Raw genomic sequence first — 20215 nt, 5'->3', positions numbered from 1 at the left:
AGGAGGGACTTTATATAGACCGGAAGAAGTCCAGTGGGTTTGTTAGAAGAGACAGTGGTGAACAATAGACTTGAAATTTGTGAAATATAAAGCTATAAATATCAACCATTGTTAAACACCCAAAAAACATAATCAAAGGCTCAAAATCAGCAAAAGAAAAGGGCCTTTAAATGAACCCAGAAAATGGATTTAAACAAACCAGGATACACTGTAAATATAAATGTATTAAAACTGGGTGTAGTCATCCAGTGTTTTGTTGATGAACTATTGAGTTTCGGGAACTACGGCTATTTCACAAAGGACGCTGTACTACTGGACAAAGAAAAAATGTATCTCTTGTCAAAATATGTTTTGTTTTGGTTTGCAAGGAGCGCATATTTTTAGACCCGACCTCATGATAGATGTTATGATGCCATGTGCCCTTAGAGCTGTACTGGGTCGGATGCACATAGATTGCCTACCTCACATGCCATCGGCTGCCCAGAAAAATCTCAGTAGGGCAAATGTCAAGAAGAATGAGAAAGCCAACTTGCAACTTGAAAACATAAACAGCCTTGTTTTGGTTGAGATAAAATGCCTATAGTCCCCAAGGTATATACTGTGAATAGACAATAAATGCATTTCATGAATTTAACAGACAAGCTATACAATGTAAGTGCTTAAGTCAAATTAAATTATCTTGAAATAACATGTAGCACATATAAAGACAAACAATAACAAGTTTAACATATCAAATGCTAAAAATACAATAAAGGGATAGTTCACCCAAAAGAAAATTCTGTCATCATTTACTTAACCTCAGATTGTTCCAAACCTGTTTTAATTTCTTTGATCTGCTGAACACAAAGGAAGGTGTTTGGAAGAATGTGAGTAACCAAACAGATCTCACCCCCTATTGACTACCATATCCTTTATTTTGGTTGTCTCCTATGGTAGTCAATGGTGGCCTAAGAACTGTTTGGTTACAAGTGTTCTTCCAAATACATTTTTTGGCGTGAACTATCACCTTAATGAAAAAATATACAAAACCCAAGTGTAAGCATATTTTAATGTGTAGCTTAATAACTTTTAATGAAAAACAAGATTTTTAGAATAACAAAAACACACCATGTCTTGGGAAAAAAACAAACACAAAGAGAGAAGAAAAAATGACTTCTATTTTGTTAGGTCAAAGTCTCTTTCTGTCACAAAAAAGCTCTGCGGTGAGGATTGAGTGTTACATTGCTTTTGAGTTGTAATAATTCCAAAAATAAGATTTTTTATTTTAACTGTCATTTTTGTCAAATATTGAGAAGTTTGTGTAAAAGCTCTAGCTTTATATTTTGAATTCATGTAACTCAAGAACTTTCTGCCTACAGTAAGACTGTATCACATGACATCTCCAATGATGACTCAAGTAAAATGCACCAAGCTATCTTCACACTCTCTGGGGATCACGAGTTTGTACGTCTGGCAGCTCAGTTTATAATTACATCCATCATTGTTGTCCCAGTATTCAGATCCTCTGACCCGGAAACAGATAGCAAACTGTAACGTGGCCCCTGGTTGCAGGATGAACGGTGGTACAGGCAGGTGGAAACGAAAGACGTCTGACTCGATATTGGACTTATCTCTGCGCACGGTGGTGATCCAGGATGCTTTACTATCTGCGCTGCTTTTCCAGTCCGTGAATGAATAGCGCACCATAACCTCTTTCTCCAACGCCAAGTTCAGTACCTGCACAGTTCCCACGATTCCAAGCTCAGAGCAAAACACCTGATCCAGGCAAACTCGCTGGCGGCACAAACTCTTGAGGAAATCCAGTTCTGCACCCATGTTCTCAGGAAAGGACGGTTTGAAGTACGGTAAGGAGAGCTCAAGGTTTTTCTTGGAGGCGAGCTCTGAGCTTGCCAGCAGTCTAGTGATCACGTGGATCGGCACCAAAGGGTCCTCGCTTGCTTTGAAGAACTTCACATCTTCCAGTTCCAACCCGAGAGAATCCACGAAACGCACCTGCACGTTTCTGCATGTACTTTTCTCTGCACTGGAGGACGAGAGAGATTTTGCGCGTCTCCTCATGATGGGCTTCGGTTTTGGCTCGCAGGACAGTCTTCGTTGGACAGTCTCCTGAAGATAACCTGGTTTGGGGCTGGGTGGCCGTATTGCCACTGGACTTCTTTGCGGAGGTGGTTTAGGATCATAGATGTCCTGAAGCCGAAATATCCTGGTGGGTCCAGATACTTCACTAAAGCCACTTGTGAACTGCAAGGCAGGTCCTGACCCATGCCCGTGTGATTCCATCCTCTTTGTGTTTTTCAACAAAAAGAGAAACCTAAAAAAGATCATTAAGATCACCAATTCATCGCAATACAATTCACAGAACATGAAAGTGAATGAAAGGTATTGTGGATACTTCCTTAAGACATTTATATTTTTTTCAGAATGTTCCATAGAATAAAACATATATTTAAACAAAGGAAATTTACAAAAAGCAATCCTGACACTTTTGTGCATAGAATAAAATGTTTTGAAACTTCTCATTCTTTATAATCACAGAATATTCAAGTTTTGAGAAACTTCTAAGAATTTTAATGACTGTAGGACTAGAAGAACACATCAAAATTCTCTCATTAGCTTCTTTAATGTATGTGTCATTAAACCAATTACACGAGGTGCATCCTGGGATGCGTTCTCTTATTCTCATTCACGTTCACCTCTACATTTGTACTCTACATTTTTAAAAACGATTTAGTAAAGAAATAAACTTTAGATATAATTCATCTTAAGGTTTTGAAAACAGGAATTTAGTTCAGTGTAGCTTACTGTGTTTATAGCCTATGTATTGAAAGCACATGCTATTTATATTTCTTTAAATTAGCTATTCAATTAACGAGCTATTCCTTCAGTTAAAAACTGGGTAAATGATGCTTACCTTGGGATCTAGTGCCCTGAATATAAGAAGATGACCTAAAACGTTGGTTTTAAGCACCTATGACATTTAACTACTGATCGCGCGCATGAAGCAAACACATGTTATTATTAGGCCAGCGCGTACACGAGATTAGACATTCTCACGTCCTGTCTGGAAATAAACCCGGCAGTTCACATTTCAAAGAGATCAAAATTCCCAGTTAGATCAAAAGAATGAAAATAGAAACCATCAGTATTTTTGGCGACAGGACAGTCAGTGCGCCCGAGTGATGTTTACTACAAAGGGGTGTTTTGGTGTGAAGTGCACACATGGTATGTCAGAAATATTTACAGTATCATATACAGTAGGCTTCAGTGATGCTGAGCCCGTGTCACTGACGACTACATTCCCCACGCAACAACGCGCATCTCAGCATCCACAAATTTCCGCGTTAATACATCCACATTTAAAGGCATCGAATCGATTATCGCAAGAGGAATGCCGTCTGATCTGACCGGTGCGTCTCATTACAGTCTGATCCGGTAATTGCTGAATTATTTAGTGCAGATCGGCAAAGATACACGACGGATGAAATGGACCTGGACCGGTGAGAAAGACTGTAGATATATCGTGGGAGTAATCCTGTCACGGATGAGAGAAATGCAACCTTCCTGAACAACAATTGCCGTGGCTTAAAAACGACAGATATTCGTTGTTGTCGATTGACTGCTTCGTGAAATGCCAGTGATGGGAACAGTGTTACAGGAGCGCACTGTCCATAACGCGCAAAACGACTTTATTTCCTTTAGCAGGACAGACACTAAACGGTTTGGACTAAGGTAAGACAGCCATGAGAAATCTTCTTTATTTTCCACGCATTTATTCACCATGAAGCATGTGAGTGGCAAAGCATCTTTACCATTATAACCAAAGAGGTATACTCGACAACGTAGTCTAATATATTAACTCTGGACTTATCTTGATCAACTTTACTTTTTCATATAAAGCAAGAAAGGCAAAAAGACATCATTGAACCAACCACATAGTGGCACCAGCCTCTCAGCGGAACCTGTAAGTAAACATTGAAAATAAATTAAATAATAGTGGAACTCTAAAGCCAAATTAAAGAGTAAATATGTCATGGGCTACTTTTTACCCTCGTGTCATTACAAATCTGTATATGACTCTTTCTTCTGTGGAATACAATACAAATAAAGATATTTTGAGGAATGTCCATACAATGGAAACAGTGTTTGGTTACCAATGTTCTTCAAATTATCTTTTTGTCAAAGTCTTGCAGGTATATTTACATGAGGAAGTTTTCCTTTGGGTGAACTATTCCTTCAATCTCTATGGTTAAGCTTCCCAATGATTTTAAGAGTTTAGAAAATTGCAATGGAAATTACTAACAATTTCCAACCATCTGAAATAGAAAAAGTGTTGTTTCCCTCATGTCAACAGGACTGCCAGCAGAGGTTAAGAAGAACAAGACCTGAGAAAACGTTGATCGTTACAGACTCACCAGTCAAGTAAGCTGGCATCTAAAACAGACAAATTAATCTTTCCTTTTTAATAGATTTTTGTTTCATAAATTCTAAAGTGTCTTTTGGTTCTTCAAGTCAACACAACACCAAGATCAAATCTCACGTGTCCTCCAAACATGGACTGAAGGAAAGATGTCAAAAACAAAGCAGCAATGCTGAAAAAGTGAACGGTAGCAAGAGTTCAGGTCTACAGCCTGTACAGCAGATTTCTGTAAAAGAGCAAAGAGAAGAGTCATCAGAACCCAGAACTGAAGATAAGGACATTGCACTTGATAAAAACGAAGAAGAGGATTCAGACAGTGCAAGTGACCTGTCTGATTCTGAGAGATGTTCAACACTTCCTCCTCAAATCGTTCCTCCAGACCTTGACTTACGGGCAGAGGTCATAGATCCTTCTGACTTACATCCTTCGCGACTTGCTTGTCGAGGAAGCACCGGTGGCAGCTATCCAGATTTCCTTCCGCCACCTTTTAATTCTTGGAGTCTCAAGCAGCTAGCCGTGTACTTGAATACGGATGGCAAAGGAATTTCTCGGCCAAAACCTGTTGGGCAACTGGAGAGGTACTTGGATCGGCTGTTACAAATGGAGTGGCATCAGATCCAAACTGACCAAGAGGAAAGCATTAAATCTAACAGGCCAATACCAAAGGGTCGCCATACATCTTCACATTCCAGTCTCAGCTCTCCCAAATGCATCCTCCAGTGTCAGCGAGCTTTCCCCTTGGCATTACTGTCCTCCTTGACCAACGCTCCCACACTGCAGCTTCCAAGCTGTACCTGTCCACATTGCAGGAAGAGATACCCCATCTCTCACGCCTTCCACCACCACCACACACGGCTGAGTGCGAAAATGGGTCAGGCCTCAGGCTTTCCTATAAGAAGCTGCAGTGAAAGCAGAGCTCATCAGTTTTATCAAAGACAGAGAACTCGCGAGCACAGACTCAGTGACCCACTGAATGAGAGCAGCCATCTGATGCGCATGCAGGCTGTCGGAAACATTCGCCATCCTGTAGGACCCATAAATAATCCTGAGCAAATTTCAGCTATTACACCCAGCACTGCCAGTCTCGATGATGTAAAAATAAAAAGGTCGGGGCGGAGAAGTCATTCCTGCGGGGGTATGAAGGAGGCTGAATTTAAGACGAGAGGACGAAGTGAACGGAGGAAGACTTTTGATGAAACAAAACAGGATTCTGATTTATCTGGTGCTAAAAATTCAGATGGTTTACTCACTTTAAAAGACTCTGTTACTGCTCGACCAAACAGGAAACAGAAGCGCGTAGAATTTGTCACAAAATAACCGAAGGGCTTCTAAAATGTTTTTGTAAGCTTGAACAATTCTGCTATTACTACAAAATGTTCATTTCTACTGCTCACTTTCACATTGTACACAGTTTTTTATTTTTCTTCTCTAAAGTGAATTTCTGATTCTTTTTTATTGTCTACAGATATGAATGAAAACATATATATTGTACTGTACTGTATGTAGACCACTTCTGAATACATAAAGCTGATCCAACGACCAGAAGCACTTCCTGTTTTAACACTACACAAACATTAAACAAAACACAACCGACAGAACGATGATAACCGAATGAAAATGTTGAACAAATATTTTTAAGATTGAACTTTATATGATTAAAGCATGAAATATGTCTGAAAACAACCGGCCTTAATGTGACTGGTAAAAAGTGCAACAATCATACAAAGTAAACTTGTTTTTTCTTTGATTTATGAGATGATAAATCATTTTACCATAACGTTTTCTACCAATTCAAGAGAGCAATTTTTTAAGAAAGGAAAGTTTTGTTAATAAATACCAACAAGAACAACAATTTTTTTAAAACACTGAAGCTTGTTTCATCTAATGGAAGGAAACCACAAGCTCTTACACAGGATAGTGATATTAATAGCCTATGAGTTTGGTCCTAATTCATTGTTGTTCACTTTCAACCCATCCATACATGTGTGACCTGACAACAGATCAGATATTTACATGAATATGATTTTGTATGTAAATCAATGAAATACAGGGCTGGCTTGTAATATAGCCCTAGTCAGTTTAATTATTTTGTGAAAATTGTTTGTCTATTTTGACACCATTAGCAATAATGTTGAGTTTTTTTCTGAGTATATTGAATGGAAATTGATATAAAACTCAAGATCAATAATATTCGGCACTGCTTCACAATTTTGCACATTCTAACAGAAAGCAGCTGTTACAGCTTCCACGTGACCTTATGAAACTAAAAGAACATTAATGTCACAATAACATAATGCCAATGTAAAAAAAAATATGTTATAGGTATTACCGTATTAACGAGAGGCCTACGCAGAAAAATGCATATGAAAACATAAATGTACTGATGTGTACCAAATTGGTCAGATGGTATTTCAGAAAAGGCTCCCATTGAAACACCATAAAACAATGCGACGTGTAGTAATCTTAGTTTCAAATTCAATCTCAAAGTGAAGTGTCATTTAACCGTCTGACATTATGGCGTCTGTCACTGTGTTTTAACGGGGTGGTAGTCGGAAGGTTATCGTGGTTACATTGAGCGGAACTCAAATATATATTAGAACTTGTTTCCACGATCGACCGGACATGTTATTATGCGACACGCGCACAAGCATGGACGAGAGCGCGCAGCGAGTGTTGGAGTATCTGACAGAAGTAGAGGTCGCTGCAGAAGATATACTGGCTGACAAACAACAGGTACGTTAGACAAATAAAGACGAATTCACGTTGACATTTGTTGTTTAATTGATTCATGTTTACAGATTGTGGATCTGGATCTTCGGAGAAACCGGAACCGAGAGGCGCTCAACGCTTTACGAAACCATCCAGCAAACGGCAAGTTTCAGATGTTTCATTATCTCTCACGATGCAGATGTTTCTGTCGCTATAAATTAAATCTCATGATATTTTCTGACTTATTTATTTTGTTGCACCTCATCACGACTGCTGCGGCCAGTGTGATGTTGTACACTGTGTTCATTCAGTTATGGAAGTTCAATTGTTATTTGCACATTTGTACATTCCATAATGGCTAATTTTAATGCATTATCATGTGTTTTTAACCTAGACAAAGTTATGGTGTGTATTGGAAATATGTTCATCAGATTCCCTCAAGAAAATACCAAAGCCATGATTCTTAAAGGTTTGTCTTATTAACAATATATTTCCCCCATAAAAACATTTGGACTGGTCTCTGTGTTTACTTGGTCAGTTTCTGTTTCAAACAGACCAGGAGCAGCTTGACAAGGAAATAAATGACCTCCGCACACGTCTAAAAGCAAAAGTAAATCGCCTCAATGTGATACAAGGTAGGACTTCTTTCTCAGCCTGTGTCTTCTTTATTAAAAAACATTGATTGACTTACTGTGTTGTTGCATTCTATATTCACTGCTGCTTTTTTTTAAACAGGTAAACCTGAACTCCGAGGATACAACCTTTCCCCTCTGAACAGTAATGAAATTAAGGCAATTAACAGCCTCATTAAAAAATGACGCGCACCCTCTTCAGACTGTCATAGTTCTTACGGCAATAGATACACTTGGAGTAGTGCAGTGGCCACTATCTCGCAGTGTCTCAGTGACTTTGCAGACATCTCAGCGGGGGATTCCCCTTTGTTCCTAAACCTTGTAATGGTGTTGAAAGCACACACGCAGAGACTGGGCCTTCGTTCAGTGTCATCTTCTTTTTGTTTTCATGTAGTAAACAATTAAAGGGACGGAATGTTATGATTACCACATGTAGCATATATTGGGTTACACTTATAGAGAGACTTATTTATTAGAAAAACCTTTAAGCAGTATCATGAAAAAGTCAGACCCATCAACATAGTTGTTTTGCATTGCTTATTTGGGATTTAACTGTTCATGCTTAATAAATATCTATAAATTTGATTTAATTGTTGGTCCCATTTTATGCAAAGACGGAAAGATTTGTATTTACATTAAATATAATTTACATTGGGTTGTTGTGATGAAATGCTTCTGTGATGACATCACCCTTTCCGTGCTTTGCTTTGGAAGTCCATCAGGGCAATTTATTAAAAAAAGAATACAGTTTTTCAGAAGTTCAGGCATCTTTTCAACTTACAATATTCTACATCTTAGGGACGATGCTATTGTGCATATTCATGGTTAGGTGCACAAATATTCAAACATTTCAATTCTCATTATGGTTTTTAAGTAAAATAAAGACATTACACGTTTACTTATTTTTAAAAACATATACATTTAATGCTTTGTTGGCCGTCTCAATTTTTTTCAATCCTTTCATGCAGACAAATTTTAGAACATTTTCATTAGGCCATGTTTGGGAAGCACTGGCATAGAAAAATGTATAGATGTTTTGTTTTCTATTAATGCATTGGCCATACAGCTAATACACTAATACAGCTCTGTTACATACTGTTTCAAACCACATACAGTACTGGAACTGGAATCCCCTGGTCAGGCCTGGTTTCCCTCTGAGGTTTTTTTTCTCCTCTAATGGAGTTTTGGGTTCCTCGCCGACGTTTGCATACTGTTTTGCACCGTTTGCCTGGCCGGGGGGCTGCTAGAATTTTAAAGTTTTATTTAATGAACACTGCATATAGGAATTTATAGTCTGTCTGATATTTGACCTGTGTTTGACTTGTATAACCTTTTATGTTTTGCTTATAGTCAATGTTTTCTTGTACAGCTGCATGAAAATTGTCAAAAGCGCTATATAAATAAAGCTTGAATTGACTTGAACAAAGGTAACCTTATTGTAAATTGTCACCAGTTAACTTTTATAATGTCTATGAAACATTTGACTGATATGATTAAGAAAACACTATGGGGTGGATTCTCGGACAGGGATTAGACCAGTTTTAGACTAACATCAATGCCGTTATAATCAGTAATGCTTTTTTGTTTGTTAAAACAACTTAAATGCTCTTTTTTTCTTAAATTATTTTATATTAAATTCTGGTGGTTTAAACTAATCCCTGTCTGGGAAACCGCCTGTAAAATTGTCTATTTTAAATGAAGGTCTACCTGTACCGTAAAAGTTTTGTATATTTCAGATTACTTCTTATAAAGGATAAAAATGGCAGTAAGTAATTGTAGCTGCTTCTGCCTCCAGCCTTTGCATGGCACGTGTTGGACCAGCAGATGTCCTCAGTGTTTGGTGTTTTGAGTTCTTTAAGGGAACAATTGTACAATGCAATGAGTTATAAAAGCCTGTGGTTTCTTACATCCGTACTTGTGTCAGATATTCTGCTGTTGTGTGTTCTGTAGGTCTATTTTACCTCTCTGAAATGCTGGATGTATTTCTGTCCTGCACACAAGACACGTCTAAGAGTGTTTCAAAGTCTATTTACAAGTTGTTGCACTTGGGCTAACACAGAGCATCTGATGGACAGGTGACCACATTATTTTTGGGATCAGGCAAAGCAACAACGAAAAAGCTTCATGGGATTAAAGTCAGTTGTAAATCAATTCCAAGAGAAAAGCACAAGAAATGCTTTGCGGTAGTAGTTTTGCAGTATTGCGTGCAGTGGTACAGTCCTGGATGCCAGCCAGCGTGATAGATTTATGAGTCACAAGGAGGTGTTAAACAGAAGTGTGTTCTCGGTTATATAATCCCCCAAATACATTCCACTAAAAAAAAGAATGACATGCAAAAACAAATTCAACACATTCATAAACACCACACACCTCTGCACAACTGAATTTATTTGAAAGGAACACAATATTTAATAGATTATTTTACTTGACAGATGTCTTCACACTAAACAACTCAATCTCAAAGTTTGCCCGAGGATGAGTCAAAGCTGAGCTTGTCTGTGCCATAGCTATTTGTGCCCTATTATTACAAACATATCATTTTAACACTTCACTTGCCAAAGGGTAATTTTTGTAGTGCAAACCCAATAAATCACTGTCTGTGGATTTGTGACTCAACATATGCAAGGCCCTATATTGCATGTAATGGCCATTTTTATTAAATGTTACAAAAGATTTTGCAGGATTTTTAAATGAACCTCATAGTTAAGAGAACAGCTGCTGAATTATGAACCTGAAATGGATGGTTGCAGCATTCAAATAAGCAATAATGCATTTTAGCTTTGATCATAACAGATGCATATGACATTCCCAAAATGAGTTTACAATTAAAATGTATAAGTTGCTTTAACTTATTTTCACAAACGATGATTATCACACACTTCTTCATCTACACCTGTAGTTTTAACACACAAGATTGTTGAGATGTGTTACAAGAACAGCAAGAGCAAAGAGTGCTTTTTTCAATTTCACCAAATCAATGAAAACAATATAATGCCTGTAATATCTCTCCAGCGTGGATACATGCTTATGATGAATAGTGAAAGAAGCACTGCTGTATTTGGTTTTCCTGCTATAGTCTTTGAAAATATGATGAAATTCCACTAATATTGTGATTTTATCCAGATTGAAATAAATTGGCAGCCACTGTAAACGGACGTCATGACTTCAGCATCATGGTATCAGCCTTCATCCCTCTCAGAGTGAATTCTGTGTGCTTATCCTGTGTGGAGCATGACACTTTGTAACTGTAACCCTTTATATTGTTCGTTGTCAAGTATGTACGCAACAACAGATATCACGCACACCTATAAAGCTTATGCTAGCCATAAGGGACTTTATTAACAGCTAAATGACCTTAAGGAACAATATTAAGTTTTACTGTAATTTACCAAATCTCTGATGAAATCACTTTAATCTTTCAATGATTTCTCCTTCACATTAATGAGATTAAATGGAGAGCGAATGGAAATGTTTTCTAAAGTCTCCGGCGTCTCAGCAATGTCTCCTGAGGATTCCAAATTCTCACAAATGAAAAAAATCTGAGATCACTCAAGTTTGGTCTTCAATCAGCATTTCTGCATCGCTGTGACAAATCCATGGATTTTTACTAAAAACTAACATCAGGAGTTTATTGAAGATTTAATTTTCAATATCTTCCAGTAAATCACTTAACCAATACCAACAATTTCTTAGTAAATAATGAAAACGTTTGACTGTACAAGATTTATAACCTTTCATGGACAAAAATTTATGGACCCTGTTCGAACAAACGGGTTTGGTTTCTTTTTCCTCCTGTAAAGACATTTCTCAATGCTATGGGAAAATTGTGTGCTAACAACTTTATTCTGTTTATGTGCACAAAACAAGATCAGTAAGAAAATTATTCATGTCTGATGTGGAGGTCTGAGACTGGCCGGCATCAAGCCCAGACCTAAGCCCATGTGGCCCTTGTGGGAACTGGAACACAGACTGCCAGACCCTGACCTGATACTCTTCCGGCTGAATGATGACCACAGCCATCTTTTGACATCTACTAGTGGAAAACCTCAGAAGACGGAAGGCTGTTATATCAACAAAGGGAGAATGTTCACACCTTTTTGGTCATATACCTGTGTATTTTCATCTGACCTTAAAGGAGCAATATGGAGATTTTAGCATCATCTAGTGGTGAGGTTGCTAAGGGGATAAATTATTTTCAAATAAGTTACCGCGGTGTATGCATATGGCTCATTCTCAGATACAGAACACTTCATTATGTAAGGTGTTTATACACCTCTGAAGATAAAGTTATGTATATTATATTGCATTTCTTTCAATAGATCCTCCAAAGAACTACACACTGGACACTGAACTGTCCTGATAGTAACAGCATAACATCTTTGCTGATTTAACCTTAGGCGTACACATGCCACAAAAACACAGAGGCTTTAACATAAAGGTTTCGGTTTTATACATCAGAGAATAACAGCCCATTTCAATCAAGAGCACTCTCTCAGTTTCACTCCAAAAGTCTTAGATTTCAAAATGTTGAACTCATCTTGTGGTCGGCATTCTTTGTGAAATGACAGTATCCGGAAATAACAGGTCAGAAAACCAGGTCATGACTTGTTTTTTATCGCATTGTTGCTGATCTCAATGAGAACACAACACAGTCTCAGAATGCAAACTCGTGTATACTGCATGTAGATATTTGACTTCTTTATCAAATGTAAATAATATTTGGGTGATGTTCACATTGCGTGGTTGGGCATTCATTTTATCCCTCTTTTTTGTATTTCCGTTGATTGTGTGTTTATGATTCTCCAGTGGACACCATCCTGGGACACATTTCTCTGTGGTTTCTATGGGAAAGCAAGGGGATTTCAAGTTGTTTTGCTAAATGAATTTTGTTATTTCTTATCACTGTATACATTATTAAAAAAATAACAACAAGTCTAGACTCGTTCTGGCAGAGGGAATGTTATGTTCTTGAAGTACAAAAACCGGCCTAAGGCTTTTCTTCACACGGTAAAATGAGATGTTTATTATGGATGCACAGAAGTAGACCTTGGCTAGACTTTATGAAACACTTCAGCCTAATAAACAAACCCACAACTGCCCTTCAGTGATATTTACATAGTGTAGCTACTCAGAACACCACACCTCATGAGATCAGCTTCATACTGCGGTGGTCCCATATGCCTGGGGTGTATACCTGATGGGAAATTGTTATTCTTCTGTACCCAACAAAACTCTCAAATATCCGTTATGCTGAGAAGAGACCCCAAGCCCCTTAGGGCTACTGATTTTGCTATTGCTACTGTGCCATGTATCGAAAAGTGTAAAAAGACCACCCACGAGAGGTGTGGAGGTTAAATTTCATAGTCCAAAGATGTAAAGCTTTATGTTGTATATACTTCTTCACATGTGTGTAAATGTGGTCAGTGATAGAAACATTGTCCCATAGATGCTGGGATAGAGATGTACAGTTCATATAAATAATAATCTGAAAAAATATTTTATTGCACAATGGTATTATACATTATATTTTTAATTAATTTGTTTGTTTGTTCATTCATTCTGTTCTTTATGAATCTATTCTCCAAATCAGAGAGTATAAACCCATGTGTGTGTTTTAGTATCAATTGCTTTTGTGCCAATGGCACTTGGGGGTTTCGGTCCTGTAAATTTATAATGTTCTTGATTTTGTTCAATTCACATTGTATGTAATCACTTTGTAAAATAGTTACAGATTTCTGTGAGTTCGGGCTGCAGTCTTGCAGTCTACTTTTGTCTTATTGTGTTGCATTGGAATGAGGTTGACAGTACTGCAATGAATTATATTATATACAGTATATGCCTGACCATATCTTCACATTTCGGCATGTAAGGCCCCAGACTGACCTCTAAACTCAGGGACCTTGGTCTAAACACCTCCCTCTGCGATTGGGTTCTGGACTTCCTCTCAGGCAGACCCCATGTTGTGTGAATGGGCCAGACTGTGTCGAATACCATCACCCTGAGTATAGGTGTGCCACAGGGATGTGTCCTGAGTCCTCTGCTTTACTCTCTCTACACACATGAGTCTGTGTCTAATTTATGCATACCTAAGTCACTTGCACTATTTTAGTCTAAATTATTAAGTCAAGTCAAGTCAAGTCAGGGGATTCCAGTTCCCCTCTGGCAAAAACTGCAGCCTCTGCACAAGCTCGACAGTGCTTGCACAACAAGGCAAAATAAAAAACAAAGTTAGATTTAAAATTATCATTAATAATCTAATAGCGACTGAAGTTTTGTAGAGTCGCCACGTCCTTCGTCCAGCATTTGTCAGGTCTGGGAATGGATTGCGCCCTGCCCGCTCCGGTAACCTTGGACTGCGTCCTGCCCGCTCTGGTAACCTTGGAACAATGAGACAAGACTGGCTGAGAGTAGAGTACTGTTCTGCACTCTTTGATGCAACAAATGCATCAGTTGTTATTGGAAGTGTCCCTGGTTCCGGTTGATCTAACTAGTGCAGCCTAGATCTTTGAAATATATATATTATGATAGTCTAGTGTATGCAAGAGTAAAAACATGCGTCTTTAGTCTAGATTTAAACTGACAGAGTGGGTCTGCCTCCCAGACAGTGCAGGGAAGACTGTTCCAAAGTTTAGGGGCTAGATAGGAAAATGATCTGCCGCCTGCACTTGATTTTGAAATTCTAGGTATTACCAACTGACCTGACACCTGAGAGCGTAGTGCACGTGATGGACTATAATACGTAAGAAGTTCTCTCAAGTAGTGAGGAGCTAAACCATGCAAGGCTTTATAGGTAATAAGCAAGATTTTAAAGTTAATGCAATGCTTTACAGGTAACCAGTGCAACCAGGTATTATCTGTTCATATCCACCTGTACATTAATGTTCATAGTATATAGCCATCTGTATATATTGTTCATAGTATATACCTTCTGTCATATTTTCATAGAACATTCCTACTGCAAAATATTTTTATAATCCATGCCCACTGTATTATATTCTCTCATATTGTATTCTGTATTTATTCTAACTGTATATCCTGCACTTGCTAACTAACCATTTAGACAACTGTGAAAATTCAGGATCTCGTTTGCGACCCTGAAAACCTTCAATACATGTGAAAGTTAATTGACTTAGTGCATCTCATTGGGGTATGGAAACTGTTTTGCCCAAGATCACAAACCCCTGCAGAGAGTGGTGCGCTTAACTGAATGCATCTCTGGGTCTGGGTCTGATCTCCCCTCTCTGCAGGACAACAGGTGATGCAAAGTCAGCGCTGCCAAAATCATTAAAAACTCCACAAACTCTTGCAAATTCTACCTTCTGTCTATTTTCTGTCTGCAGTCTGATAGACGTTTCCACAGTCTGTTGACCAAAACAGAGAGGCTCGAGAAGAGCTTTCCCCCAGGCCATTGCAAACTTTAAACACTCTGACAGTAAAATGTCATTCACCATGTCGTTGCACTTTACAATTGTGCAAATAACACAATAAAAAATATTTACAATTGCCATTGCCATCTGCTGTCTACCTCAACACTGATCTCTAATTCAAACCTGTTTTTATCATGAGAGAACAATCTTTAAAGGTTTTTTTTGAACATGGATTCCCGTTTCATAACAAAGGTTCTTAGTCGCTTATTGGACAATTGTCAAGTCAAGTCAAGTCAGGTCAGCTTTATTTATATAGCGCTTTTTACAATTTTCATTGTTACAAAGCAGCTGTACAAGAAAACATTGACTATAAGTAAAACATAAAAGGTTATGGAAGTCAAAACACAGGTCAAATATCAGACACACAATAAATTCCTATATGCAGTGTTAATTAAATAAGACTATCAAATTCTAGCAGCCCCCCCGGCCAGGCAAACAGTGCAAAACAGTATGTAAACGGTGGCGAGGAACCCAAAACTCCATTGGAGGAGAAAAAAAACCCGGAAAGGCAAAACAATTGTCCCGGAAAAAAGCCCACGCCTGGATAATGCCCACGCCTTATCCAGCGAGAGAAAGAGCGCGCACATGAACGAGCGTGTTCATGTCAACCAGCCAGCGTGAGAAAAAGCACGGTCATCAATGCCGCTTCACTCGGCTGACGGAAGTTAAGCTGTACTTGTTTGCTCACTACATTTTTGGGATGAATGTTATATAAACGCTGGACTATAATGTAAACAACATGAAGGGATAATACGATGATGTATTGTGTGTCATGATTCTGCCGCATCATGTCATGTTTCTCTTGGTTTAGTGGCAGGATCATGACAGAACCTCATGTTAAATGTGGAGAGAGACAATTATTGTTCTTATGGCCTTCCACACACTCTCTCTGGTCTCGTCTCTGTTCCCATCCTCTCGTTATTGATTAATGCCCTACAACTGTTCCCCTCTTGATTTGGTCCCTTATTTAATGCCCTTGTGTCTTCTGTCTTGTGCTGGTTCATTGTTGTTTGTGTGGTGAGTGCTTGTGTCTTGTATGCTAGTTGAGTTATTTGTAGTTCATGTCAAAAGTTAATTGAAGTCTTGTTTAAGTGTAGTTAGTTTTAGTCCTGTCCTGTCATTGTATCCCTGTTTTGTTCTGTTACCCCCACGTGGGTCTATGTTTTATTATTTATTATTAAAATATATTAACCCCTTACCCGCTGTCTGCACCTGGGTCCTCTCTCTCCGTGTCTCACCACTTGAGAATCATGACAATTGTGTGCTCATGCTGTAGTAACGTCCCTGTAGTTACTCCCCTGTAGCCTGCATCAGCTCGTCTTTTTCCGGAAATAATCGTACAGCTTTATCTCTCTTTTATACTTTTGATCAAACGAAATACTCTTCGAAGATATGATGTACAGTATGCAACACTCCTGTATAGGTCCTAAACATTAATATGAGGTAACTCATCATTAAAATTCTAGTATGTAAAGACATTGTTATGGCTATTTTCTTTTGTATATATTTACGTGTGTTTTGGAGTAGACCAGATAAACATTTCACTGCAAGTTATACATGTTAACAAAGTGTTTGTGACAAATACAAATCTTGAACAATATTTTCTAAAGGAGGGCTAAAACTAGAATCACGGGCCACAGACAAGGTACACCCCTGATAAGATGATCAATCCATTATGGAGCTTTGAGCTAAAATGTAAGGACTGCACCTTTGACCATCTTCAAGAAACAACAACTCGCCTATCAACATTTGACCCAAAAGCATTAGCACTCGATTTCTTTTGCTGTCTATTCTTCATAGAAAGTTAGCTATGTATACTGTTGAGCAAACTGAATTAATGTACTTACACATTATTGCTGATGTGATTGCTTCTATAGTTTGCCTCATTTGTAAAAAAAAACGTCTGATAAATGATTATGTAAAAGTAGATATAAATGCAAAAGGTTTTATCTCGCACTTACTGTAGATGCTTTAAATTGACAATTTAAAGAAAATGATAAACATATTTCAGGGACCAAATAAAATAAGAAAATATCAATGATAATCTTTATTCTGTTTATGATAATGCTATTCTTTTAATTCTTTTTGGCTACTCTGGCAATGTCATGTATAAAATTGTGTTGACTTTGGTATGAGACTTTAGGTTGGCTAGTTAAAACTGCACAGTTAAGCCATATGCTCTGTAAGACAGGGGAAGCATAGACACTAGCAAATGCATAGCAACAGGCTAATAATCGTTCAGAACACATCACAATGACCTGAAAACCAACCATGATCATAAGCAGCATCATGGTGAAAGTATTTTTCTTTTTTTATAAATGATCTGTTTGACATTTTTTAACATGATAATAACATCACTCATCGCGGTTCACTCAGGGGTTCGAGGCAGAACACATCTCGCCGTGGAAAGTGGGAAAGGACCCACAGTCACATCCCAACTCATAAATTGCAACTCTCTTCCATTTCTCCTCATGTGATTAACAACCAACCTGGGAGATTTTTTCCTCGTATCCTATGACCCTTCTGTTTACTGGCACTCGTTCTTTTTCATTATGAACACAAAGCAATGTAACAAGCTCTGAATTATTTATATATGAATGTCATTCATTTAAATAGTTTAACAGCTTTTTAAGAGTGAATGTTACTCGCAAGAACTCTCATCTACTGTCTGAATGAAGATTGTATTGACAGAGGCCTAACCAAATGTCATAAATGTTACAACAGCAAATAAATGTCATAGCTTTATACTATGCAGATGAATTATAGGCTGTATATACTGTACATTCTCTCAGGAGAATTTATTCAGCTTCAGTGGTACACAGGGATCCGTTGAGGTGGATTTATGGGTGTCTGAGATCACAGTGTTGTTACTCTATTTTATCTCAAGAAATCCAACTGCATTACTGAAAAGCATAAAGCTGGAAGTTTAAACCCAAGTCAATGTTTGATTTCAATTGGAGGAGATGGAATTAATTATACTGAATTATAAGAATAAAGCAGAACAGTTGTTCTGGATGCTTGAATAAAATCCCACCCGTTTCCTCTGTAACAAACGCATATAAACCTTTCAAGAAAAATCCCACCATGAGCTCTACGGTCATTCCAAGAACCGATATATTCTTCTAGTAACCAAGTCCGTGGGACTTCAACTCCTAACTCACCATCAAAAGCTGTAACTGCATGCTGTTTTCTGGGCTTTTTATTCAAGTAAGTTCACATCCCTGCATTATAACATAGCTTTCATGTGTTATACAATATTAAGAAGCTACCAAAGTTATTAGGTCAACAGCAGTAAGGAGCTTTGGGGTGAGAACCACGCTGATGGAGTACAACCATACAGTATATTTCTTTTATCTAAGATCAGTTCAGTAAACAATACTGAGATCTAATATAAATGAATGTTGAGATATCAATATTTCAGTTAGAATATTGCTGGTTTATTCCAATTTCCAAAGAATCTACCCACAAATTAACGTATTTATGTGCACCTTTGTGTTCACAAAACACTCCGGTGTAGTTTATAATGTCAAATAAACATCTGTGTGATAAAGCATCTGAGCTATAAATTCATTGCTGTCTCTGTTTGTTCTGTTTCTTCAGGTCACAGCTGTGATCTCGGGCTGCTGTTTTGTGTCTTGTTTAAGTCATGGAAAATCGGATGAATTCACACAACCCATCTGTATATACACTTCTCCTTATATACGAGTACTTCATATTAGAATGCTTTATATAAGTGGCAATACATCATATTATTAGGAACATTGTACGAACAGTTGCTGAAAGCAGGTGACAGACCTTTCTATGGACCTGTAAAAGCATTGCTCATATGGGTATCGAGTTCTTATGGAAGAAAATAGTTGGAAAGCACTTTTTCTATAGATGATCGGCAACAGTTTAATAACTTATTGAATGAAAGTTTATTGGCTTTATTTAAGATAGACCGCAGTGAAGAGAGACAGGGAATGGATAGAGAAAGAGAAGAAAATGAGCCAAAAGGAGCTCAAACTCAGGTCATCTGAGGCACGACTACACAACATTTTTACCAAAAAATACTGTGTGTTATATGTATTAACATTTAATAACAAAAATATTACGCTTTTGAGGCTGATCCATGTTAAAATGTCATGTGTGTGTTCGTCCATTCAGTCAAACGGCTGCAAATTGTAGATTGGGAAAACAATGCTCTATTCTCCCTCTGGCACATACCTTATACTATCATACCAGCACCATGAATATAACAATTTAATTACAATCTCATATTCATGACTTCTGTGGGTGCCATGACAAGTCAAAACAGTGTAATGAATTCTTTGTGGTTAGAGAAGTACAATGATTTGATATGTTCCAGGATCGGTTGGTTCAGGTTTGGTTGCCAGATCAAGAAATATGTAAATGGTCCTTGTTAAGTGCACAGCACGGCACATGAATAACATTGTCCTTGGCATCTGCCGTACCTCAATGGCTGCCCATTGAGATATTTTTCAGATCTAAACGTGCCTCTGCATTAACAAAACCTGTTTTAAGCGTGCATGATCCAACAATGATGGAATGTTTTTTTCTTACTGTATTCATTATCCTGTCACTCTTTTCACACTTCTTTATATCGATCCTAACAGTAACTTGATTAAAGCAGTTGCTAACTCAAGATCATGCTGTTGCAAGGCGGGGATGTGTCGAATGTACTGTGTGTTCTTTTCTAAAGCTGTTTTCTAAACATTTGTCGATATGTTTGCAGGAGTGTTCAGGTCTATTATAGCCTACAGTATGCCACAATAAAACCTAGGAGAGACGGGTTTTTCTTAAAAAGCCATTCAAAGAAATATGAGATGCAATGCAATGGTTGAGAAAGGGTTACTACTTGTAAAGTCTGTGGACCTATAAGGAATGTACGTTTCGGGTTAAAAGGAAAACTGTGTGTGTGTCTTAACTGAATGATTATTGAAATTCGGACTGAAGAGTCAGTTGGTCAATTTAAGACCCACACTTTACCTTTTGATATTTTTTTTGCATTTCGTTGCTATTGTAAAATC

The 20215-nt window shown here is 37.9% G+C and overlaps 3 protein-coding genes across 3 annotated transcripts; 2 read left to right on the top strand and 1 right to left on the bottom strand.

Annotated features, from left to right (window-relative positions):
- Positions 1–1031: 1031 nt before the first annotated feature.
- On the bottom strand, positions 1032–2986 carry ppp1r3db (protein phosphatase 1, regulatory subunit 3Db). Its single transcript, XM_079482976.1, has 2 exons — positions 2912–2986; positions 1032–2311 (listed from the first exon to the last, which is right to left on the bottom strand). The coding sequence occupies exon 2, from the start codon at positions 2278–2280 to the stop codon at positions 1393–1395; it is 888 nt and encodes a 295-aa protein (XP_079339102.1). The 5' UTR covers positions 2281–2311; positions 2912–2986; the 3' UTR covers positions 1032–1392.
- A 250-nt stretch (positions 2987–3236) lies between these two features.
- Positions 3237–6167, top strand: fam217bb (family with sequence similarity 217 member Bb). The gene is made up of 4 exons (XM_079483466.1): positions 3237–3729; positions 3898–3961; positions 4352–4419; positions 4510–6167. Exons 1-4 carry the CDS (start codon positions 3629–3631, stop codon positions 5732–5734), a joined length of 1458 nt encoding a protein of 485 aa, XP_079339592.1. The 5' UTR covers positions 3237–3628; the 3' UTR covers positions 5735–6167.
- An 873-nt stretch (positions 6168–7040) lies between these two features.
- On the top strand, positions 7041–9178 carry pdrg1 (p53 and DNA-damage regulated 1). The gene is made up of 5 exons (XM_079483843.1): positions 7041–7150; positions 7216–7288; positions 7521–7595; positions 7681–7761; positions 7862–9178. Exons 1-5 carry the CDS (start codon positions 7067–7069, stop codon positions 7942–7944), a joined length of 396 nt encoding a protein of 131 aa, XP_079339969.1. The 5' UTR covers positions 7041–7066; the 3' UTR covers positions 7945–9178.
- Positions 9179–20215: the final 11037 nt, after the last annotated feature.

Source organism: Barbatula barbatula, assembly GCF_947034865.1.
Source record: "Barbatula barbatula genome assembly, chromosome: 20".
NCBI classification, from domain to species: Eukaryota; Metazoa; Chordata; class Actinopteri; order Cypriniformes; family Nemacheilidae; genus Barbatula; species Barbatula barbatula.
The sequence above is the reverse complement of the archived record's forward strand: the minus strand, read 5'-3'. Positions and strand labels throughout refer to the sequence as shown.